The sequence below is a fragment of the Leuciscus leuciscus genome, assembly GCF_965113295.1.
Source record: "Leuciscus leuciscus genome assembly, chromosome: 6".
Classification (NCBI taxonomy): domain Eukaryota; kingdom Metazoa; phylum Chordata; class Actinopteri; order Cypriniformes; family Leuciscidae; genus Leuciscus; species Leuciscus leuciscus.
The window spans coordinates 20,163,039-20,188,703 of NC_138730.1; the positions used below are offsets into that span (position 1 = coordinate 20,163,039).

General features: G+C 36.8%; 2 protein-coding genes and 2 long non-coding RNA genes across 4 annotated transcripts in view; 3 read left to right on the forward strand and 1 right to left on the reverse strand.

The window, feature by feature from the left end:
• The window catches only part of LOC309500212, a 6,325-nt gene extending 2,217 nt beyond the window's left edge, over nucleotides 1-4,108 (forward strand). The window contains exons 1-2 of the long non-coding RNA XR_014206501.1: nucleotides 1-2,717; nucleotides 2,780-4,108. The exon at nucleotides 1-2,717 is cut by the window's left edge and continues 2,217 nt beyond it. This is a non-coding gene — a long non-coding RNA (uncharacterized lncRNA). The remainder of the gene's footprint in view (nucleotides 2,718-2,779) is intronic.
• kcnt2a (potassium channel, subfamily T, member 2a) overlaps nucleotides 1-11,254 on the forward strand; it is a gene marked incomplete at its 5' end in the record, with an annotated part of 37,739 nt that extends 26,485 nt beyond the window's left edge. Inside the window, 5 exons of the mRNA XM_082172141.1 lie at nucleotides 5,131-5,214; nucleotides 5,323-5,451; nucleotides 7,523-7,805; nucleotides 8,202-8,286; nucleotides 10,171-11,254. Coding sequence (XP_082028267.1) covers nucleotides 5,131-5,214; nucleotides 5,323-5,451; nucleotides 7,523-7,805; nucleotides 8,202-8,286; nucleotides 10,171-10,276 — 687 coding nt within the window. The 3' untranslated portion in view covers nucleotides 10,277-11,254. The remainder of the gene's footprint in view (nucleotides 1-5,130; nucleotides 5,215-5,322; nucleotides 5,452-7,522; nucleotides 7,806-8,201; nucleotides 8,287-10,170) is intronic.
• Nucleotides 11,255-12,578: 1,324 nt separating this feature from the next.
• Nucleotides 12,579-25,665, reverse strand: part of cdc73 (cell division cycle 73, Paf1/RNA polymerase II complex component, homolog) — a 53,082-nt gene continuing 39,995 nt past the window's right edge. The window contains exons 12-17 of the mRNA XM_082172297.1: nucleotides 24,184-24,219; nucleotides 23,788-23,875; nucleotides 19,709-19,870; nucleotides 18,817-18,917; nucleotides 18,191-18,332; nucleotides 12,579-13,600 (exon numbers count right to left, since the gene is read on the reverse strand). Of these exons, the coding sequence (XP_082028423.1) occupies nucleotides 13,564-13,600; nucleotides 18,191-18,332; nucleotides 18,817-18,917; nucleotides 19,709-19,870; nucleotides 23,788-23,875; nucleotides 24,184-24,219 (566 nt within the window). The 3' untranslated portion in view covers nucleotides 12,579-13,563. The remainder of the gene's footprint in view (nucleotides 13,601-18,190; nucleotides 18,333-18,816; nucleotides 18,918-19,708; nucleotides 19,871-23,787; nucleotides 23,876-24,183; nucleotides 24,220-25,665) is intronic.
• Nucleotides 19,877-23,780, forward strand: LOC309500640. The gene is made up of 3 exons (XR_014206645.1): nucleotides 19,877-20,217; nucleotides 20,416-22,148; nucleotides 23,227-23,780. It is a non-coding gene; the product is annotated as an uncharacterized lncRNA (long non-coding RNA).

Here is a 25,665-nt window from a genome sequence, read left to right on the forward strand (position 1 = left end):
ATTATGCTAAGCTTGAACCATTAGTTGGTCCACATCTTCCTCCAGATGTGTTGATCATCTCGTTGCCCCATGGACGGTCCATCTTCACCAGGGTGATTCTTTGCGAAACGTTGCAATGGGCTTTCCCGCGCTGGCAAGGGAGGAAAGTTACTAGCACTTCCTTTGTCCCTCACTTTACGCTGTGCGTTGTCGTTGGTGTCTGCGTTTGGGGTTGCTGAGGGCTGGTTGGTGTAGTCTAAGTCGATATGCTTGGGCGGAGGTGTCACTGCACCCCAGATAGGACCTTGTTTGTGGAGTGAACCACAAGAACAACCTGTGAATGGAGACCTTAAGTATTTTTGTTAGTGACAACATGTATCATGTCGCCAGACTCATCTGCTTGTCTGGCAGGTCGTCCTTTTTTGATGAGACCTGTAAAATTTCATGTTAAACAGTAACAAGACAATACTTTATACATTTGGAACAGAATCAGTTCTGTTCGATGAGATCCATCATGACATCCTGTAAAAAGGAAAAAGTTAAATATGGGGTGGACAGGGCAAGCTTGCTTGCTCTCTGCCTTCCCAAAGTTATACGCTGTGCAGGTGTGGCATTGTTTATTTCTGCCACAACAATAACCCAGCTCAGGATAGTTAACCAAAATCATCCATGGTTGTTATTTTATTGGGAATATTTTCTTCCCTGTTGGGTCATATTTTACCTGTTTAGATACAGCTGTTTTGATTGACATCATTTATGTCTCTCAACACCATAATTCACACACCCACTTTCACACACTCCACACACCCCCCTCTCTGGCCAGAGATTCATTCATTCATTCATTCATTCTTGTCTGCCTTAGCAGTTTATGAACTGAATGGGGAACATATATTAGGAGTGGAATACCACCAAATATGAACGGTAACAAAGTTCGACGACGACAGAAACTACTGAACGTAGACACACTGTGGCATTCCCCTTGCGACAGTGTCTGAACGTTACGATATCAATTCTCAGTTGTCCGATGCAGTCGTCATGTGATTGAGTTTAACACAGTGAACGTAAACCTAGCTTTTCAAAATCAAATAGATTAAACACTTTAAATAGAAATCGTATAGACCTACAATTGCAGTTGAGAGAATCCGTTTTAATTTCTCAAATGCAATTTGTCATTCTTTGCACAATTTCAATTTTCCACTTTTTGTTGTTGCTCATAAGCTATTTAAAAGAAGATTTGGAAATCTTCACACAATCTTTGATCCATGGACAAAAATAAAAAACATTTCTATCTCGCTGATGATGACAGCATGTGATTTCAAATGTTTATAATTAGAAAACATTGTTTCTATTGAATCTAGAAAATTACCTTTTAAATGAAATGGAGTGACCAATATTTTTGTCAAATCACAATTTATATTTAAAGTTGGTCACCCAATCTCATTCTCATATGCACAATGCACAAAAAAGTATCTTAGTTAAACATACAGTAAACCATTGACTCTTAGAATCTCATAGATCAAAACCATTTTCCCACACTGTCTCCCAGGGATAACGGGATACAAATTCTAGACGCCTTCATATAAAAAGTATAATATTTAAACACGTGCAATTCATATAGTACTATTTATTCATCACTTTAACAGTTCTGATTCCCTTAATATTTTCTCTTATAGTGACTGTTTGTAAAACCCTGTGCTCTCAGATGGCCACACATTTTGTCAGCCACCAATCTTTTAGTGAGTCACATTGTTTCACAAAAAGCCCCAATTCTCTCCACTCTGCAGTCTGTGGTTTAGCTAAAGAGATGTGAGGGACGGCCCCCTCCACATCATACAGTGATGCTTGGCTATCAGTCAATTCAACCTTCACAGCACACCATTTATCTGACCAAACTAATTCTGAGGTTTTCAGTTCCTCAATCTCTAGTTCAGACCATTTTTCAGCAAAAATTTCATCTGGCTCACTGCTAACATGACATGTGCAATGCAAATCATTTTCTTCCATGAAATCATGGTCAGGAGGCATCCTATTTGTGGCTTTGTTTTGCAGACCACACTGAGGAGTGCTCCATTCAAAAACATATGTTTCAGTTGGCATTCGCACCATATTCATATCAGCAGTGAGGCCACTGTCATCACAATACAAGTTCAGCTTCAGTTTACACATCAAATCTCTTCCCAGAAGATTACAAGGACAGGTAGTAGTTACAAGAAAAGCATTAGAAAATGAGTGATCACCAATCTGACAAGACAAATCTGCTGTATATGGTTCCTTTACCAGATGCCCTGTGGCACTTCTGGAGGTTGTCCATTTTCCAGATAATACAGTTAAATCAGGCAATTGTTCATTTTTAATTGCTGAGTTCTTCACTCCACTGTTAATTTAGAACTTAATTTTCCTACCCTCGATACTGATATCAATCATTGGTAATTTTGCAAATGCTTTATACATTCGTTCAGTATCAGCAAGCGAATTTTCTTCATTGCAAGAAACAGCAAGCATATTTTCTTCATTGCAAGGAGCAGAAAAAGAGATAAGATTAAACATATTTACCACCTGGGAGTCAGACCCTTCACCGTCGCTCCCCTCCCCCTCCTTCTTTCAATCTCCTTGTGGCTCTGGTGGCTGTTGGAATCCTCTGTTCTTTGGAGGATCCGGACAGTCATTTCTCCAGTGTCCTTTTCGCCCACAATTATAACAAGCTTCAGGGTCCATTGCGGGTCGGTCACCCATTCCACGTCCTCTTCCTCCTCTGCCTCGTCCTCTTCTGCCACCTCTTCCTCCTCCTCTTCTTCTTGAGCCCATCTTCAGCAGAGCCAGTTGAGTGTCTTTGTCAGTCTTTTTCTGTTTGTTCTTGGCTTAGTCTCTCAGCAGCTGTTCTTGATGCGTTGCGTGTCGCCGGATTTCTTCCAGACGCGCTTGGTGGTGCCCCACACAAGCTGTTTTGACCTTTTTCCCTATTTCAGGGTCCAGACCGTCCAGAAAAAAACAGTTTTCAGATATTCTTCATACGTACTTATCTTTGATTGTCTGGCCTGTGCTTCTCTTTGGGTTGGTGAACATTTACGAATTTTGGAGATGGAGGAGTGTAGTCTGGAGGAGCAGAGGGCAGGGTAGTCGAACCTAGCAAGCTTCGATGTTCAGGGTGTCTTGGTGGTCTTGCTTGCAGACTCGTTCCCTCTTCTTCTTTGTCTTCCTCAGGATCTTGACCTCCCATTGCTCCATTGCGGGTTGTCTTTGTGGTTCGTGGAGGGCCACTGCTGGTGGTGGTTGGTAGGGGGAGTAGGGAGCCGGACAGCGGTCGTCCTCAGCCAGGCGGGTTTTCATGCATCTCATTTCCTCGGAAGAATTAGAAACAGAGTTTAGTAAAGTTTTTCTGGCTTCCTCTGCCTTTGTCTCTCTACTATTTGCACTCTCTAATGGTGCTAATGAATTCCTGAGTTTATCTGTCTTATTTGTCTGGTAATTGCCTCATTTAACCATACATCTATAATTCGACCATCAAAGTCATAATTATATTTTCTTCCTTTCTTTTTGGACTTGTTTTTGTCCAATTTTCCTTTGTCTTTTGCAGATGGCTTACACTCAGACATTAAACAGACATTAAATCCGTACAATTTAACTGTGTTCCATTTTTCTTGGTCATGGAACAATAATTCCCTTTTGAGAAATCCACTGTCTCCAATTCTTTATCATTAACATTACCCATTTTTGCACTAATTTTACTCAACAGTATTTGTATTTGCGTATTTAAATTCTTCAGTATTTATATTTGCGTATTTAAATCCTTTCCCCGCGTGGTCACCACGCACTATATTCACTGTGTTAATTCTTTCCCCCAGCGTGGCCACCACGCCTGCCTAAATTCGTCAATCTAGGACTTTCAAAATGCCCACATCCGTCGATGCTAGGTCTTTTTCCCAAACAAGTGCCTTCTTAAATGTTAGAAAATTACTATCAGGCTTATTTCAAACAGCACCTTGTCTGGACGTTTGAGAAATTACTATCAGGCTTATTCTCAAACTCTGGCCCTTCTGGGAAAACAATTAACACATGGCATTTGAGAAATTACTATCAGGCTTATTCTCAAACCCTGTTTGGAAATTACTTTCAGGCTTATTCCAAAACCCTGACCCTTTTAGGAAAAATACGCAAATAATTTTCTTATTTACCACGTAAATAATTTTCTCTCACCGTGCTTTTTGCAGCTTGGTTCTTTTATTCGGGATCGCGTCCACCTAGGCCTGCCGTGGTGTCCACAATTCTCCCGTCCCTTGCATTTTTAGCGTTGGGGTATCGGAGCCAGAGACTTCTTGTCTTTGGGATGTTCAATCAATTGCTTCGTCCACGGAGGTCATCAGCTTTGCAATTCCCAATCCTCGTCGCCATTTGTTGTGGAAATTCTTTTCTCAACTTTTATCAATAATTGTAAGACAGTAGGATATCTCAAAGGTTAACAAAGATCAGCTTTATTTCTTGCAAGAAATTGGCATTCACATACAGAGAGCATCTGCTATGAGAAGGCCAAGGGTTAGTTCCCTTGCCGAGGTTATATACCCCTAACACATCCTGGGTAGGCTTCAGCTGTCTCAAAAGATCGCTTACCTTAAAAGGAAACATCTTGTTCAAGATCTTTTGTCTGGCATAAATTATATCTAGACAGAACAATACCATGCCTACTACAAGTTCCTGTTTTTAGCTGCTGCTCAAATTCACACCTTTTGTCTATCTTTATTTCGATCAACGCTGCACACATATCGGTAAGCAAACAGTTGAATGGACCCCATTGGCTTCCATAGTATTTTATTTCCCATCAAGCAGCAAAATTGTTTTCAAAATTGATGATAATAATAAAATAAATGTTTCTTGAGAAGCAAATCGTCATATCAGAATGATTTCTGAAGGATCATGTGACACTGAAGGCTGGAGTAATGATGCTGAAAATTTTAAAATATATAATATAACAACAGTTATTTTAAATTGTAGTAATATTTCACAATATTACAGCCCAGATGAGCCTAATTAACTTCTTCAAAAAACAAAAAACACACACTTTTGAACAGTACTGTGTGCTCTTGCTGCTGGAAATTGTAAATGTTCATACCTTCAAATTTGTCCATAATTGTGTAATAAGTGCTTCTGTTGTTTCAGAGTTTTGTTAAGGATTATATGATAACCATCACCAGACTACTGCTTGGACTGGAAACTACACCAAAATCTGGTTTCCTGTGCGCTGTAAGTGTGACTTTTACAACATTAGCCAGTCCACATATCCTCATTCTGTTCAATGCTTTTATTTTATATTGTTTCAGCAGTGTTAAAATGTGGTATATTACATTTCAGTTGAGGATCAAAGAGGAGGACTTGTACATCCAGACGTACGGCACACTGTACCAAGTGCTGTCCACCACTGTGGGAGACATTCCCATCGGCATCTACAGGACAGAGTCTCAGAAAGTTCAACCTCCCGAGGTTTCATTATGTTCAGTGCAAAACATACTTGCACACTTTTAGGTCAGGAGAAACAGTTCAATTAGAACAGAAGGGAAGGAGCCAGCGTTACTTGTTACTTAATTATCAGTTCAATCATGACCACTTTCGTCAAATGTATATTTTATTATAATGATAATGCATACAGTTAGTGTTGGCGGTATGGTTCTGTTCTGGGAAAACTCCACGCGCCCGTCCACGCAGCCATGCCTGGACAGAGCGGGAAGAGCCAAACCCCCCTTGGGGTAAAAGAACAGATCCAGTAATCATGCATACATAATTACAATTCATAAATTTAACATGAGCTGTTGTTGTAAACAAACCAAAATACATGAGGAAGGATGATTACAATGACATTCACTGTATACCGAAGACAATCGCAAAATAGATATCAGATTAGATGGGGATGGAGGGGGGAGTTAGATGTAGCGTACAGCCATGCATTAGAAGAGAGGCTGAATGAATGTGAATTTAAATGAACCGCTGTGATAAGTGTCAAAACTGGATTAGTACACATCAGAAACAGCTGTCCGCTGATGCAAACTTGACTGATCTGGCCTGCCTGAACTAACATGATGCTTGATTTCTTTTCACCAATTATTATCATTTATACCATGGTCTGTCTGAATATGCGATTCTGATTAGCTGGAAGGTGTGCACCATTTAAAACCATTAAATGCACAGGTTTCAGTCAGTTCAATCACTGTTCTATATTAATGTGCTGCTTTTATTGAAGCACACACTCGCACACCGAGATGGGAGATCACGCTGCTCATTCACAGACACATTCAGGAGCAGAGGAACTTGTTTTCATCGTTGCCCTGCAACATATATTAATGAATTAGCTTCGCTACTTACTTCGCTACATTATATTTCTCAGAAACGAGGGGGTAACATCGCTGTTTTGGAAGTAATTAAACTCACAGCTTCATTGTTTTTAGAGATATGCTGCACAGACGCAGGTAATTCCCACACTCATCTCTCTCTCTTGATATTTAATTAAAATAAATGCTATAAGGGGTGAAAATGGCCTAAATTTACTAGGGGGACCCTAGTTGGGATCATATTTTATATTTTTAAACCTTAGATGCAGAAAATCCCACTGTATTTCTGAATGTAATTTGAGCATTTGAAGGCTATTACGAGGATAAAAGATGGGAATCCTCTACATTTTAAACTGGAACTCCATCCCCCCCTTGAAATTGACTTCCTGGACTCAGTGGCTAAAATTCATTCTTTCAAAAAAATTTAATCTTACACAATATATTTTAGGTTTATTGCAAAATATGCATGTATATTCAAATTATTTTGCATTTTGAGAGCATAGGGAGGCAGAGTCTTTTTCCAAACTTCATGGCAGTGGGCGGAGCTAATGAGATATTTTGGTGTGTTTTGAACCTCTGATTGGTGTAATTTTCTGTACAGCATCATGGCTAATGGAAGTTTTTGTTATTAATATAATAATGTGCGCTGGAGGCTTCAATAAAAGCAAATACTATAAATTAACTACCAAAGTAGCTCACAGGGCTGTCTTTAAAGGTTTACATGTTATTGTTTAAAATCTATTTTTACTTCCAGAACCCGACTGTTGCTCTCTATTATTTAAAAGTTTGGGGTCGGTAAGGTTTTTAAAAATGTTTTTGAAAGAAATGAATAGGCTACTTCTATTCAGCAATGGTGTCTTAAATTGATCTAAAGTGACAGTTAAGGCATCTAAAGATTTATATTTCAAATAAAGGCACATTTCTAATTATTTTGAACTTTCTATTCATCAAAGAAAAATAATGCATTACGGTTTCCACAAAAATATTAAGCAGCATGGAAACTTAACATTCAGAAAATTAGGGGCTGGATCGGGACCACATGTTGGCATTTTCTAAACTTTTTTTCTCATAATTTAAAATGAAAATTTTAACTTTCATAGCAAGAGTGATTTGAAAACAATGTGTAAAAGTTTGTTAAAAAGACGAAATGTATAATTTTTTTGAAAAGCGAAAAGCATGTTTTTTTGTTTTTTTTTCATTTTAAAGCAATCAGTTTTTCTTTCTTCTAGTCTCCTCAATCCCAAACATCAGACAAAGTGTCAGTCTTTGACGAGGAGGAGCAACCTCAGTTTCTTCAGTGTGAATTCCCAGACAGCAATGTACACACTCATTCTCTGCGCCGAAAGAGCCTGCAGTGGGCTTCCAATCTTCTGGGGCCGTGGCACGCGGAGCGTGATGCAGACAGATTGAGCCAGCACCGGGACGTCCTGCTCTCATGCTCAGAGAGACAGGAGCTTACTCAGCTGGTCAAGAACCGCATGCAAAACCTGGGGCTCTGCACGAGGGGATTCGGTGAGACACCATCTTATGAGTCGAATTATACAGTGAAATCATGTGCAGAATGAATTAGTACGTTTCTATGCGTTATTTGATTTGATTTTGAGAACTGTGTAACCAGGGTGTACAATTAACATTTGTCCACACGCTAATAATAATAGTGCCAATGGCAGCAGTATGAAAAAACAAATCTGAAACTTGACTAAAATTGTATTATGCAAAATTAAATTTCAAAATATAAAACTAAGTAACACTATGTGGTGACATTCAGCTTTTTAAAAACATTGATTTGATTTTATACCTCATATTTTCAGTTGAGGCTGATTACTACTAGGGCATGGTTCTGGAGAATAACACATTTTTATGACTGAAATGACTTTTTATTCTGTTAACATTTGTTTCTCAATCCAGATGAGCTGAATATTAACCTGAGTAGCCACTCTTATGCCTTAATCAACCCGTCACCAGATACACAGCTGGAGCTAAATGACATTGTGTAAGTGAAGCTAAACCTTTTGTACTTCATAGCGAAGAAAAATTTAAGAACTTATGATTTGCTAAAAGAAACTTAAATTTTTTATAGACTTGTGTAGATTTTAGGTTGTTGTTTTGCATTGTAACAGACAATTTATATATATATATAATGTATGTATATGTGTGTGTGTATATTTTACATAATTAAAATCATACTAAAATTAAATCCAGTACAGCCAATACTACATGCACTGCCTGGCCAAAAAAAGGTGACCACTTGGCTGTAACTAAGTAAATAGGTAAGAGTTTTTGGATAATTGCTGCAATTATTAATGTGTTACAGCTCTATATCCTGTGGTCATGGAAACACCCTCTGTTTCAGAACGGTCAAATTATCGTCTTTCATCAAGCAAAGAAAACAACTATTGCTGAAACTACTTAAACTGGTTTAACTGTCCAACGCATTGTTAAAACCTGAAAGGATAGTGGTGAAACATCATCTCTGAGGAGGAAATGTGGTCGAAAAGAAAAATCTGAGATCATTTAAACGTTTGGTGAAATCAAATCAACAGTAAAATCAACAGTTGAACTCACAGCTATGTTTGATAGTGAAAGTAAGAGCATTTCCACACACACAATGTGAAGATAAGTTAGGGGATTGGGACTAAACAGCTGTGTAGCCTTGAGAAAAACACTTATCCAAGACAGCAACAGTGTTGATCCATTACTTGTCTGGCCTCCATAATACATAATTTGTAGTCGTTTCTGCATATCATGCGAACTGGAATCATTTTGACCACGTTTTATCTGTACAGAGGTAAAAGGAAGGGAAGGAGGCCTTCACAGGGGAGAGACTAGTTGACACTTCAGGACTGCGTCGTCGTGTCCAGGCGCAGGTCCTTCATCAGATCTGGATATTCAGATATATTTTTAAGATGGAAGAATGCGGTTTTACAGATACTAGAAACGTGACTTTCAAATGAAAGATTGGTATCAAAGAGCACACCCAGGTTCCTAACCGACGACGAAGACTTGTCAGAGCAGCCATCAAGTGTTAAGACAGTTATTACGTGAGGACGTTTTTTGTCCAATAATTAGAATCTGTTTTTTCAGAATTACTAGTCGTCCAGTTTTTTATATCAGCTGTGCATTCCGTTCATTTTGTGAATTAGTAAGCTCTATATTTCTTCACGCCCTGACGAAACTGAGTATCATCAGCATAACAGTGAAAACGAATTGTTGCACAAACTTATGGAAATGATGCCATGGCAAATGCATCAAAGCTTAAGCTGGTCCAATAAAATATTAATTAATATTTTTTTTTTTTTGGTCAGGCATTGTAAATACTATGCATACATTATTCAAAATATATCATTTTAATTTCTTTTTGCATTACAGTAGTCTGACAATTTTTCTACTCTGAGAATTTGGCAGGGGGAATTTTCCTAATTGTCATGAAAACAAGATCTCTGAAAGGGGTGGGAGTGGCGCAATGGATAAGACACATGCCTTTGGTGTGAGAGACCCGGTTTCGAATCCACTGTGAGACACCAATGTGTCCCTGAGCAAGACACTTAACCCCTAGTTGCTCCAGAGGCGTGCGACCTCTGACATATATAGCAATTGTAAGTCGCTTTGGATAAAAGCGTCAGCTAAATGAATAAATGTAAATGTAAATGAAACAAATCTTGAAAAAAAAGGTCTGAATTGCTTTTTTATTTTATTTTTATTTTATTTCTTGTATAAATAGGTTTATTTTCTATAATTTCCTTCTGCAACCTTTAGGTTGCAATATGAGCAGAATTGATCTTTAATTCTGCAATCTTTTTCTTGAGATTTACCCTAATTGTAGTACCTTTTACATGAATCTGTAGTTTTATGTTTTGTTTTCTTTCTTTTTTTTCAGATACATAATCCGTAAAGATCCCATCTCACTAGAGCGCAACGGTACCGACAACCATAAAAACAGCAAGAGGAGCGGTACACATATAATAGAGAGGAATCAGCTCTGAATAAAGATCACTTTTACAACAGCTGTTTATTTACACTGTGATATGAGTAATACTTGTTCTTTAACATCAGTTAAGATCTGAAAGCCATTTCTGACTAGCTGCAAACCTTTAATGTATTATCTATACATGGCTCAGAATAATGCATGTCTCATTCACGTTTTTGCGTTATCATATTTATTCCTGCCAGCATGTTCCCGCCTCATGTTCAGATTGACACATGGAGGTCAAACATCAACGAAAGTGATCTTTCCATGTCTGGCTGGAAGTCACATTAGGCGTCTGCTGGTTTCCTGCAAGGAACTTGGCGGTGATCCTTCTCCTAAAGACTGCAGTAATGCATGATCTGCATTCTCTCACTTCTCATTTAAAACACAGAACATAATGACGATGTAATCAACCCATAAAGACTACAAAAATGATCTACCAATGTAAACTGATATCAACGATCATTTCATTAAAGGAATATTTCACCCAAAAATGCAAATTCTTGCATTGCCATTATTTACTTACTCGTATGCTGTTGATCTGTGGAACAAAACAAAGCAAAAAAAAAAAAAAACTAGAAAGGAACCATAAATCACTACAACACAAGCTGTTTTTCAAGCCTATCTTTATGTGCATTTTGGGTGATCGCTTAAAGAAATGCTGGATGGAAAAGGCAAGATGTGCATCGATTCTAAAAATGTGCATTAAACAAGTTAACTAATAAGATGTGCGCATAAACTACTATAGAAACACATTAACAGAATAAATCCCTCGATGCGCAACAGTGAATGTGATTGGATCACTGGACTAACCAGTGGATCAGTTTCATTGCACAGCATCTCACATGTTGGTTTGATCACTCCGTAATGCCTGAGCCAAAGTCTGTCATCAGAATGATTTGGTTTAATTCCCTCCCAGAAGAATCTCACATTATTATGTTCCCAAACACCAGGCAAGATGACATGACAGCTTCTGCACGCTCTGAGACGGAAGCCATTTTTTTAACTTTCAAAGATTTCATTTTGATTACACATTTTGTGCCAATTTCCCAGGAAGTGAATGTTTTGTTCTCTTGAACACACGGGATGAAAACCGTGTTTCATTCGCAAATGTTTTATGCAATATTCCAACTTTGCATGGAAACATAGCTTCTGACAGCCTCAGCAAAAATCATGTTGAACATTCAATACAGAAAAAGGCAGCACTCATGACGACTACAACACATTTAGGCTCAGGCCTTTTAAATGAGCATGTCTGATCAAGGTGAAGGTTAGGACAATGTGTGACAGCTGAAGCCGCAGGCCGCGGTCTTTTTTTATTTTGCTGACATGCATCATTTCCTAAACTAAATAAAAGACTAGTAGCAGGATGCAACATGAAGCTGATTCTTTAAAATGCACAGACGGTGGGGAAGATTTGGGTTCTGCCACACTGCTCATGCAGCTCTAACAAATATAAGGGTTAAATATCAACTCTGGGGCTACATCCGAAATCACATACAGTCTTGAGTTGGTACTTTTTTTTTTTTATGTGGCAGAAATGGGCTCCCATAGACTACCGTGTGCAATATGAAAGATGTCTACATAACCAACTACGTGTCAAAAATGTGCAATATTCAATAAAGGAATCCCACAGTGCAACATTCTCAACTTGAAAGACCAGACTTTGATAATCATCTCTCTTCCATATCAGTGGGTTTTTTTTTTTTTTGTGGCCTTGCCAGTGCTATTTTAATCCATGCATAGGTTGCTCTTCACCAACAAACAGACATAAATAAACCCTGTCAGTGGACCAGCAAACACAAAACGGCTGTCCGCTTGATTTAATGCAACTGCCAGCAGCTGAACTAACTAAACTGGTTAAAGAAGAGGGTGCTCACATCTGGCCATGTACGACCACGTTTGCAAAACTTGATCAATGCGAATAGCATCATTATTGAATGGTGTTTGCACAACAGAAGCCTTAGTCACAGATGATTAGATGCAAAAAGCTATATTAAAATGAGAATTAAATGCGTTTCTCAATATTTTAGTGACGTATGGCAAATCACCATGAAGCAGTTTGAGATGTAGGAATGGGAGCGTGTTTCCACCACAGAATGAAAAGGGTAATTTTTATATCGCTATTCTGATTTTTTCTTGCAACTGAGATTTTATATCTCGCAATTCTGATTTTATTTCTTGCAATTGTGAGTTTAAAACCCAGTTCTGACTTTACTGCTTATTTTCATAATCAACAAGTGCGTAGAATATGTTAGAAACAGTTAACTGCAAACTTATTACAGGCTCTAATGAAACAGAGGAAAGACATGCATCACCACTTGTTTATACTTTTTAATTTTATTTAATAATAATCCACATTCAACAGAAATGTTTAAAAACAAACATTACTTTTAAATGCATTTATACAAAACCAACCAACAATCAAAAAAAAAAAGGGAGAAAAAAAAAGAAAAAGAAAAAGTGTACCCTTGTAGATAACTGACTTTGCCTTATGGAAGCAACTGAATTTTCCATTTCAAAAATAGCAATTAGACACAAGCAGTCCTTGGGTTTCAGGGTTAAACTTTCCCAAATTTTCCAATATACTGCAGAATTACAGAGCATATGAACCATGAACAATCTGAAGTACAGATTTTATGTAACCGTAGCATCCTGGATATTTATTTTTCAATAATTCTATTTTGATTATTATTTGTGGTCTTGTTGGTTTTGAACAAGGGAATCTCACGCTAAACCACAAGGCCTTCTTCTAGTTTGACTTAAATTTACCGTTTGCATTTGTGCAGTGAACTTCAATGCACTACTCTACGCTTCATAGAACAGAAGGCAGAAAAAAGGACAAAAAAGAAAGGAACAAAGTGAATCGATTATTACAAGAGCTTTTAGACGTAGCAGTCATTTTATTCATATCAGCGAGTCACCATTTTTAATGGTTCTCCATTATCCAGCTCATGTTTTTACAAAAAAAAAAGAGAGAGAGAGAAAAAAAAAAAGCATCAAATATCTCCTTTTGAATCTGCCTTGATTACCAACTGCTTTACAATTGAAAAATACAAATCTACTGAGAAAACATGACAAGGACCAACCCAAACATCCAAATACCCTCTTGCTCACCCTGACCTGTTCATCTCCAGGTGGAGGAAGAGACTATAAATCATACTGGTGCCAGCAGAAGGTGAAGCAGATGGAAATCCAAAGTGCTTTCAGGGGGGCTGAGAGGAACGGGGGTCTAGTAGTCCATCTTGACAGGTCTCTGGAGGGAGGGAAGATCTCGACGGCCTCGATGAGCAGACAGCAGGCTCAGAACCTCAGATGGGCCTTGTGTTTGACCAGGTATCTGGAGGGAAAATATAGGGATAATCAGCTATAGAATTCTACTAAAATTATTATTTGAGCTGGACCATATGAAGTTTCATTTCTCAAGCATTAAATTAGCCAATTATCTAAAACAGATTCAAACAATTCTCATTCTCACAACAAGAAACTTCAAGAGACCATGTAACATGTTTACATACACCAAAACCCAGAAACTCGATTATTTAATTTGACTGTACGTCAAGAGGAACAGAAATATGATCAATAAGTTGGAAATAAAAACTATTTAACTTCTGAAGTAACGCAATGATTTACAGTACTGTTCAAAAGTTTGTGATCAGTAAAATTAAGACTTATTCTGCAAGGACACTAAAAGACATTTATAATGTTACAAAAACATCCTAAAAAAATTTATTTGAAGAAAAGCATCACGGTTTTCACAAAAATAGTAAGCAGCACAACTGTTTCAATATTGATTATAATATGTTTCTTGAGCAGAAAATCAGCATGTTAGAATGATTTCTGAAGGATCATGTGACACTGAAGACTGGAGTAATGATACTGGAAATTCAGCTTCACTACCGCAGGAATTTTAAAGAGGTTATGAATTGAGAAATTCAAATTCTTTTGGCGTATAAGATGTTATTGTACAATAGATATATCCTGCAAGTTTCAAAACGTGGTCAAAATGAGCAGATTGCCATGAAAATGTAGTAATCTCATCATAAAAGCATTTAATTAAATTATCCTTCTATTTTTACGGTCATCTTTTTACTTTTAGCCCGGGGTAAAGCAAAGAACAGCAAAATACTTCCCATGAGTAGCAAAAATAACTGATGCGGTCAAAATAAAAATATTTTTTATTGATAAATACACTGTCCAGTTTGTTATATTAGCCTGTGTGTGTGCAAGGGCCTTGCATCTGCACAGAAAGTGTTAATCACATGACAGGCTGCTGGTCCGAGAAATACACAGAACAAGGCGGCTGCACAATGGATGACACTCGTTGCTGAAGTGGAGAAACTAAGTTCTGTACGACCTGCGGGACTTTTTATATAAAGATTTAAATGCTAAAGAAAAAAAAAGCACGAGTCAGCCGTTTTGTCAATTGTAAGTTTTAATGGTAACACTTTACAATGAGGTTCATTAGTTAATGTATTAACTAACAATGAGCAATACCTTTGTAACAGTATTTATTAATCTTTGTTAATGTTAGTTAAGAATAATAAAGCTGTTCATTGTTTGTTCATGTTAGCTCACAGTGGGTTAACTAATGTTAACAAATACAACCTTTGATTTTAATAATGTATTAGTAAAATGTTGAAACTAATATGAACTAAGATTAATAAATGCTGTAGAAGTATTGTTCATTCTTAGTTCATGTTAACTAATGAACCTTGTTGTAAAGTGTTACCGTTTTCATTTAATGTTTGTGATTTTAACACAAGGAAATGTTTAAATGTTTTTGCCACTTGCTTGAGCAAATTAATATATAAATGTATATAGAAGTAATGGATTTAGAAGTAATGGATTTAATAAAATGTTTACATTTAGTATTTAAACGTGAAGTCTATGAAAGTATGCATAACTGCACAGTGTACAAAGAGAATTGCAATAAAAAAATTCTGAAATAAAAAAGAAGAATGAATAAATGTTGTTTGTGGTGTGTAGAGGATCAGTTGCGCAATGCAAACAGGAACATGTTTGTGTGAAACAGCCACCAGAGAAAATAACAGAGAAAGATGCCTCTTATTGCAAGACACTTTGAAGTGCAGAAAAACACTCTTTCAATTCTTCATAACATTACAGAAGCATTGATGAACTTTATTTTTATGGAAGTTCCAGTCAGATCACATTAGTAAGACTGTTTGTTTGTTTGCTTGCTTGATTTTACTGCCGATTTATTTTTAACCAAGATGCAGGCTTTTCAGAGACTGAAAATAAAAGTGGACCTTAAGAGAACATTATTGAAAAATGAAAAAGAGTTCATGAACCCTTTAATATTGAAATTATTAATTCATTGTTTTGTCAGAATTCATTTATGTCCTCACAACACATACATGTTTTTGTGTGTTTTTGGCAGACATGTGAAGGCCTTGGACATTCATCACCCCACACTAGGGATGCACGATATATCGGTCACCATATCGGTATTAACAGATATGTGTTCATTTTTAATGTTATCGTTATCGGCCTGATAAAAAATATTTGGCTGATATATAAAAGCTGATAAATGATGGATTATTTCCTTCATCTGAGACACTTTAGATGCACACCGTTCGAAAAAGGAAAATACAGTTAAGTACAACAAGTGCTTCAAGTCTGTCATATGGCTAAATAAAATTATAATGAGAACATTATAATTGTGTGCTTGGCACATTGCTTTTAATGGTGAGACTTTTGTTTTTTGCAATCAGGCTCTCAAAAATTATGTACAAATTAGGATTCGGCCAATAATTTGGTTATCGGCTTTCAAATGTAAAAAATTATCGGTATCGGTCAATTTTCATATCGGTGCATCCCTACTCCAACTAGGCATGTGCCGGTATCACATTTTCATGCTGCGATTAATTGAGTGATCTTTTATCATGGTATACGGTATTATCACGATATTTTAATTGCACATGAGAAACAGATGGATTTTGGGGGGGGGGATGTAAAAAATTTAATAAAACTTGCATCACAAGGTGTAATTGTGATTGTCAAAACATTTGGTAACTAAACAGAATTTTATTAAGTTTAGTGACAACATCATGTTACAATGATTACATGGTACAATGACTGGTAGGCTACTGTTTGTATTGCTTAACACAAATTTAACGATTTCAATTCAATACTTGGGATTTGATTTAAATCTTGATTCAATATTGACTTATTTTGGATAAATATTAGGAAGGCTACAGTAGATAGCCCACATGTTAAATCTTGATTCAATATTGACTTATTTTGGATAAATATTAGGAAGGCTACAGTAGATAGCCCACATGTTAAATCTTGATTCAATATTGACTTATTTTGGATAAATATTAGGAAGGCTACAGTAGATAGCCCACATGTTATTTTTTTCTCATGAAAAAAAATATCTCACATAATGCTATGTAACCATATAGAGCCCTATCAGCTGGTATTATTAAAGGTTACAAATAACTAATTAAATCAAATATAATGTGGTTTTCATTATAATAACAATTATGTAATGACACAAGTAAAAATATAATAAATATGTAAAAAAGTGCAGTGCACATATTCAGCAAAATACTCCTCTTTATGTTTTAGTCATCTAACATGCTGCTGGTCATTAAATAGTTTAAATGTAACGTTCTGTGACACAATTGTTCTCCTGTTTCATAACCTGCTCTGTCTTGTTTGACGGTCTTCGTGTCCTCTTTGCTCCGCGATTTTTCTCTGCGTGAGAAAACGGATGTGTGGCGTGAGCGTGTGAGGAGTCTCGCGCTGAATGCGTCGAGTTGGCAGCTCTGCTTTTAGAAGCGGGATGGATCCGGATAGATCGGCGGCGGCGTTCCTCCTTCCGCCATGCTGCTTCTCCATGTGAGGACTGTTTACATTAGACTAGAAGTGCGCACCGGCCGCATGCTTATACACGTGGCGATTGTTTACATCAGAGTGCGCACGTGTTTCGCGCAGCATAGGCAGTGCTTGTTTAAGCGGTTGATGGAAAATAAGCTATAATGCGCGTTCTAAAAATCTAAATTCGGATCTATTATTTTTCACGGTATTTTGAAGTGCCCGCGATAACAATATCGTGCATATTCATTACCGCGATTTATCGCATTACCGAATACCGGCACATGTCTAACTCCAACACACAACTTCCCATATTCTAAGAATCACAATGAAACATGGTGATGCTCCAAAGCTGCATCTTGGAAAATTTGCTGAGAAATGTAATAATAAATGCATCTTTACCACAGTGAAGAAAGAGACTGTGTCATTTTGTGAGGAGCTGCTTCACTGTAAAAAGTCACTTAATGCTTTGGAGTACAGGAGAATATTGCAGAATGGCTTGCTTCCCACAAGCTATTTTCTAAAGAGGAATGATCAGATGATATTTTTCAACAAGACAATGCTCCTGCCCAAATTGTAAAGACAACCAAGTGGCAGCTTGAGCACAAGTCCATGAAGCTCATGTTTCGGCCAGGTCAGAGTCCAGATTTAAACCCTATAGTGAATATTTGGTCTGACATTAAACTTAAACTGGGAGACGTTTTTTTCAAATACTCATGAACTGTTTGAAGCCATCAACATTGAGTGGAACAACTCATTCTTCCTTCTGCAAGTTTACCCACACATCTTAAACATTTAAAGAAAACAAAGGGGAAGGCTATTCCATGCTCAGCTGATTTATCTTCAGTATTTTTGCAATTTTTGCCAATTTCCCAACCAGAGTTTTGTGATTAAAATGGTCAAGACCATTAAAAGACCACTAAATATTTTACCATTTTTGTCTTGGCCCATTTTTTTTACCATGAGCGTATGTAACAAAAACATTGACACATGTTGGTAGTGCATGTGACAACAGTACACTGTCAGAAGCCAATCCTCTCCAGTGTGTGCTATGTTAAATGTAGGTGAAAGGAGTTGCAATCCTGACCTGTCCAGTGTTTCCCAAAAGCGGAGGAAGACGGGCCGGTCCAAGTGTCGTTTGTGGTGGCTCAGCTCCAGCACGGTCACGTCCCACTTCTGTACGTTCGGGTCCGTTCGTGCCTCATCGTACTTCAGGTGAAAGGCTCGGACTAAAACAATAGCATGACATAAAACACTCTTTCTAGGTACATAACCAATGTGGTGCATTGTACAGGGTTTGCTCTGTCATGAACACTAGTTAAGGACTTTCTAAAGCTTTCACCTTTTATATATAAAAGCACAATAGACAAAGGTTGGAGAGAGAGAGATTATATCTATAAAATTATCTACAGTACTGTGCAAAAGTCTTATGCACGTCAGTACTTTCAGTTATTTATATATTTTGCTGTAGTATGTCAGTAGGAAATATCAGTTTACATTATCTCCCCGTCGTTCTGGCTTTGGCTGTGCATAAAGGCCAATTTTTGTAATAGCACCATGCTACTCTAACCAAATTTAGTTCTGGTTTAATTCAAGCACTTTCAAGGACCTATGTTCGTTTTCACAGACTTTCCAATCCTTGCGTCCATGTGTGTGAAATTCAAGTAACCCTCATTGTAAATAATGTGTTGCGTTTCCCCAGACCAATCTCACTTTTGGCAAATATATCCACAGGAGATCCATCAGGCAGCAGCCATGGCCAGCCCTTAAACTGCCAGGCAGGACCCTGGACGAAGACGGCCACTACACGATCCCTGTGAACAAACAACAACAAGTCTCAAATCAATTCATAAATCCCAAGATCAATCTTTCAGTTGATGCATTAACAAAAATGTTAGCGTGCCTTGCATCCAATAAATCGCAATAAGCTCTATATTTTGATACTTTTTATATGAATAGGAATTGTGATAATCAATTTTATCATGAAATTCAAACAATAAAAGTCGTTTTGCTAAATATATGCACTATTACAGTCATTTTTTATTTAAACTGTTAGTGACATCTGATTTAATTTGTTTGAGTAAATCTGTCATAAAAACAAGTTATTAGAGGCTCTCTATAACAAGTTATAGTTTAAATGTTTAGACTTAAATAAATTAGAGTAGAAACAATTATGCGTGTGTGTGTATGTATGTGTGTATGTATATACATATAGTTTGTATACAACTCCATTTTTATTTTAAATTTGATTATTAGATTATAAAACAACCTTTTTTTTCTAAATGGACTTTATTTCTGTGTTTCAGAAAGAAAAAAAAGAAAAAAAGTGGTGCATCAGTACTCGTGTAGAAAACATAGTTGGGTAAGTTACTCTAAAACGTACTTAGCTCAATTACATCAGAAGCAAATAATTAAATTACATTAAATTAAGAGTAATCCCTCGCTTTACTTTTCCGAGGGGAAAGTAATTAGTTACACCCAACACTGGTAGGAACGGCTCTATTATCAACAATGCTCAAAAATTAACCTAGGTAAATCCTGTTGTTGTAACAGAGCTCCTAAAATGAGAAGCTCTGCTTCTAGATATTGCGAAAGACAGGCTCACCAGTCCTGTGGGGCCAGTTTGAGCGGCTGGTCGATCACTCTGTAGGGTACAGTGACACTGAGCGTGGCACCGCCTGGCTGAACCTGATCTTTACGTCTCTGCAGAAGAACCTCGTTGTCCCTCTGGATGCCCTGCTTCTTCTTATCCTCGGATGTGAGAAATCTGGCAAGTAAAACAATTCCAACAGTGATATAAAATGCATTTGACCAATTTACATTTGCAACTGTAGTATCTGAACAAATGTCCATTGAACGAACAGTGCGGACATTGTCTAGAACACAATTGCATTAGGGCTCAAGACTACCATTAGAGAGCAGTAGCACCAGTGCCACTTAGTTCTACAGATGGTCGGAGGAATTTTAAATCATAAAACTATTTTAAATAGATACATTTTAAAACTATTATTTTGCATTTTTAAGTGCAATACCTAACAATATTGCATGTTTATTTATTGGTAAAGCTCTGAGCCAGTGGTGTAGTCTAGTTTTTTGTAGTGAGTATACTGTAATGTACCCCCCCCCCCTCCCCTCCGCCTCATACTCACCCATCCAAGAGCGTCACCCCATAAGCACCACCACACTCACTAATGCATACATATGCATCGACATGTAATTGAGAGCATTATGAAATATTAAGTGTTATCAACATGTCAATTTATTATAAGTAACACAAGACTTTAACAGCCAATGACATTTACAGCTGGGGAGACTGGACTGATTTTATACTGTTTAGTGTTAATCACCATCTAACTCAGCCAGTTAAGAGCTACATTTAGCCTTAGATGTTATATGAATATGGTCCCTGAAGCACAGGTTTTATCAGCTGACAATTAAAAAAAAATTATATATATATATACATTTCTTTTTTTTAACATAGGCACAAATACAAATTTACTTTTAAAAATTGTGTTTTTGAATAAAAATTGTGCTATTGTTTGGGCAAGTTTACAGTTTAAATTAAAACATGTATGAAAACTTGTGTGATATTCCCTTAAAATAACGTTTTAATAGATTTTATTATTATTATTATTATTTTAAAATTCATTTTACTGTGCAATTTCTTTCTAATTTCTTTGAGTTAGACCGAACTTTTATTTTGGTGGGTTGTAGACATTTGAGTTTCTGTGTGTTTTAATAAACTATTATTATTATTAGGCCTACTTGAAGTATACTCTACTGTGCAATAGTAATATATTTCTGTTATGATTTCTTCAAGTTATACCGAACTTTTATGATGACAGGTTGTCGTAAAGACATTACAGTTTATGATACGAATGAATGACGATAGTTTTATCAAATGAAATGGTGAAATTCTCGTGAAGTGAGTGACTCTCATAGCAGCTCTGTGATGAAGTGCACATGTGTAGCCTACATGTCTCAATACAGTGAAACGCTGAAAACACCACGAGCGTGAGTCACGCGTGCTTCAGTGTGTGTGTGTGTAGTGGAGCACACATTGAGCGCTCATTCCCAGAGACACGTAGAACAATTGCAGTCTCTTTTAACTTTAATATTCACAGACACTAGTCCATATCGAGATTTGATTCATTGTACAGCCCTACTTTTTATTTATTCATTCAAAAATAGCCAAATTCCGTGACGTTCTGCTTAGCAAGCTCCATTTGTGACTGGATTCCGCGATTCGATCTGTGTCGCTTCGCAAACACAGACGGGGTGAATTTATGAATGAAAGTGAAAGTTCTGACACAAAACGAAGTTGTTACGTATCCTCACGATTTTTTAAGTGGGTATACGGAAATCCTTGGCCTTTTCTAGTGGGTATACGCCGTATACCTGCGTATCACGTAGACTACACCACTGCTCTGAGCTCAAGTTAAAATTCAGATAAAAATAACTTTTTTCAACAATAGTAACAAATTACATTAATGTAAAAACATTCAACTTTGTCACAAGCCGTTGACACACCAAGCCGACGGCTCTTATCGGGCTCACGTCGACGGCAGTTTCCCGATTCATTTGAATCGGCGTTGGGGCCGTCAGTGAGAGTAGGAACTGATGTTCAGTTCAGCAAACGAGTTCTTCGTGCATGAGAATTAAAGTGAAAGTGATGAAAGAGCAAGTCAGTCAAGACGGCACAGACAGAAGGCTGATCTAGCTAATGTCATGTTATCCTACCCAAGCATTCCAAAAGATGAATATTTTCATAACATGAGCCGCTTAAAATGAAGAAAGATGTCATTGTTGATCATTGTAGCCAATCACAGACATATATGTTGAGCGCGTCAACAATGACCAAAGGTGTTTAAGAATCCATTCAACAGCACTCAAAATGCTAGAGAGAAATGCTGGTATCGTCAAAAAAAAAATCTCAGTACCGACTTGGTACCGAAGTCAGTACATTTTGACAACTCTACTTTGTTAACGTTTCATACATCTCATGTATCTTTGTTTTGGTTTCTCCTTTTGAATGACTTACAGCGGTTAAAGCAAAAACAAACAACCTTTTGACTGAAAATGTTTCCTCGGCCAAACCCCATTCCACAGCACGTCACACACAGTTTTTTCTTCTTGTTGTAATTAGGAGTATGGTGAGTACATGCTTTACCTTCACAAATGAAATAATCAAAGAACATTTGCATTTAAAGAAAGGCTGTGTTAAAATGCGTTTCTATTTACACATTTTATGAAATTTCAATGTTTTCAATCTAATGCTTTTACAAGACTTGACTCTTTGTGATGTAGTCATACAAATAATTAACCATTTGCATAACTTTAACACAAGTCAACAGAGCTTTTGCCGAAAAGTGAGCTAATATCACAAACTATGTTTTAAACCTAGCCATTATAAATAAATAATATAATGTTATTTTTTTATTTTATCTATGTTGATTATATGAAAAGTGAACAGCATGATGAATAAGATAGGATCATTAGATGCGCAATATAATGGTAGACATATGGAGTGGGTCAGACATGATTTTGACCACTTCATTAAGTTTTGTTTTGTATAAATTGTATCTTAATTTTAATTAAATAAGACAATTGCCTAGATTTAATAAATGAGAAGCAAATATAGCAGACAATATAATCAGGATATGGAGGCACCGGCAAGATATTGCACTGCACGTGAACTGGAGCGCATCTCATAAATGAACTGAAACTCAGCGTATAGGCTGAGATATATATATATATATATATATATATATATATATATACACACACACACACATACACACACAGAGCGGAGTGATTACAGAATGCTTAAGAGTGCAGAGAGGAACGTGCTTTCGCTCCATTCCAGGCTTTGATCACATCCCCCTCAACAGGATGAATACACCTCATCTTTCCTTAATTTAAGACCTATTCAAACTGAAATTAAGACATTTATTACACTATTTGAGGAATGTAAGCATATTTACAGCATATTTTATGAAAAGTGAATTTAAGACACAAGGACAGGCAGGAACCCTGCAATTCACGGAAATCCGTCGTAGATTCGCTGTAATTAACGGAAATCCGTCGTAGCGACAGAGAACTTTAATCCCTGGACTTATATAGACTCTATTGATACCTGCTGATATAGAGTTAATTCCTTACACGCAGTTTGCAGTCGGCTATAGTCTGCTAGTTCTTTGAAGTTCGGGCTTATATTGATATATATCTGATGTCTATCTATGGTTTATAACAGAATTCTGCGCTGAATTTGAATGCTTATATAACCGTAAAAAAAAAAGGTAACCGTAATTACGAGATGGCAACCTTTTTTTGTTTAGATCAACATGATCAATGCTGAAATGAATCTGCAGCAGACAGGTGGTACAAGAGCGAGCTCTGTAAGTTGTTTATGTTCACTATTATTGTAATGTTATGTGCTTTGATACATGTGGTAATTTAAAGTCTCTTGTGACGCTTTGCAAACTCTACTGTTCATGTTTTGAAGGAGGCGTGGCTTTGGAGACACTCAAGGGAGGGTGGGATCTCATGCTTTCAAAGCTAGCTTGCTACTGTTAGCCGCTCTGAAAATTGCCAACCCTACCTTTTAATTTAAAAGTCTTAATTTAGCTTTTTAAATGTCAACTTAACTTTCCTATGAATCAAGCATATCTAATCAGCACTTACTTGAGGTCCTGCAAGAGATCCTTGGCATTGAGCATTGTGATTAAAGATGTTGTAGCAGCAGGGATGATGATAATGGGAGTTCTAGAACCTGGAAAAAACAAGCAAATCCACCAACTGATTTTTTTTGCAAAACAAACTAGCTCTCTCCAAAGATCCTTTGAGAAATCAATTAAATATTTTATAGCAAAGTTAGAAAGACGTATATTAATTATATTTTAAAAAAAAAGCTTTCCATGACTGAAAAAAATATTTTTAATCTTGAGACCTGTCACCATGTCTACATTTTTTGTGTGACAACATAAAGGTGTAAAACCTCATAAAAAGACTAAATTATAAAAACATGCTTTGTTCAAAATAGCATATTTCCTTTCCTCATCCACATTGTTAAAGACGTACCTTTCTTTTGATTGGGAGGGGGTCTTGCTTGAGAGACTAAAGTAAAGAAGAAAAAAAACACATGGACAATTTTTTATTCTAGCCAGAAAATGTGAAATCATTCATGCACATGCTACACCTACGCACATTTGTAACATGAGATAAACGGTAACAGGTTCAACATTTCAATTGTGCATCTAAAATGATGTGTGTGAAAATTGTGAAATTGTGTACTGTGTGTTCCCATCTCAAGTTCAAAAGAGCGAATCGATCCTTTAATCTTTATCCTTGTGCAACAGAACACTCCTCACATATCAGATTATGGAGTAAATAATTTCTGGCATCTTTCAGCGAATTAGTACTTTAGTTGGATGTTCTGTTGTTTTAAAGGACTTGTTCACTCAAAAATGAAAATTCTGTTTCCGGAATCTTTAAAATGTTTTATAAAAATTTACATAGATATTTTTCTGACAAAAACCCATAACTTCCCCTCACAATGCATTTATTTAAATCACTCACTGGAGTCATATGGATTATTTTTATGATAGATGGATGTGCTTTTTGGATCTTCAAAAATTGAGCACTCTTCAAATGGCATTACAAAGCTCGGAAGAGCCAGGATATTATTTAATACAACTCAAATTGTGTTCGGTTGAAAGAAGAAAGTCATATACACCTAGGATGGCTTGAGGGCGAGTTGGGTTTGGGTTTTAAAAAGTAACAGACAAGTTCAAATAACCACCTCAGATAATATGCTATATATGCAATATTATAGCCATCAAATTACACAAACTATTCCTTAAATCTTAACCCTCTGAGGTCGAGAAACGCGCCGACGCGTTTTGCTGGATTTTTTTCACATAGCAGCAACATAAACTTAAATTACTCCGTCATTTATGGTTATACAGAAAAAAGAAATATAAAAAAATAATCTGTGATATTTCTACTTTTGTATGTGTCCACCTACAAATCAAATCAAAACATTGTGCTTTTGTAAAATAAAGAAAATAAACAGGGTGTGCGTTCTGCCTCTCCGTCGGGGTGAACTTTTTTTTCTTGAGCACGTCTATAAACTGAAACAAAACTCAGCGAATCCTTCTCACACATTTATGAGCCATATTCCTTTATACACATTTAAGTGTGTACTTTTAAATGATCGGATTCAAACTGAAAACAAATATTCTCTGTTTAAGTAATTTGTATAAAACCAACAGGATGTCCAGTATCTCAAACGCTTGCTAATTACTTTTTAATTCGACACGCCCACTCGCGCAAAAGAGATTCACATGCAAATCTCCACATGGAACGCGAACGCCCTCGTTACCTCAAACACAAAACACCAAAACACTTCACAAGTCTCTGCTTTTCGTCGAGTTTGGAAGACACGTCTGAGCTTACATTGGATTTACCTAAGAAGAAGAACGCGATTTGAAGACAAGAAAGATGTAAGGTAAGAAATTCGTACTTATTAGTTTATGGTATTGTTGCATCAACTTCACATTG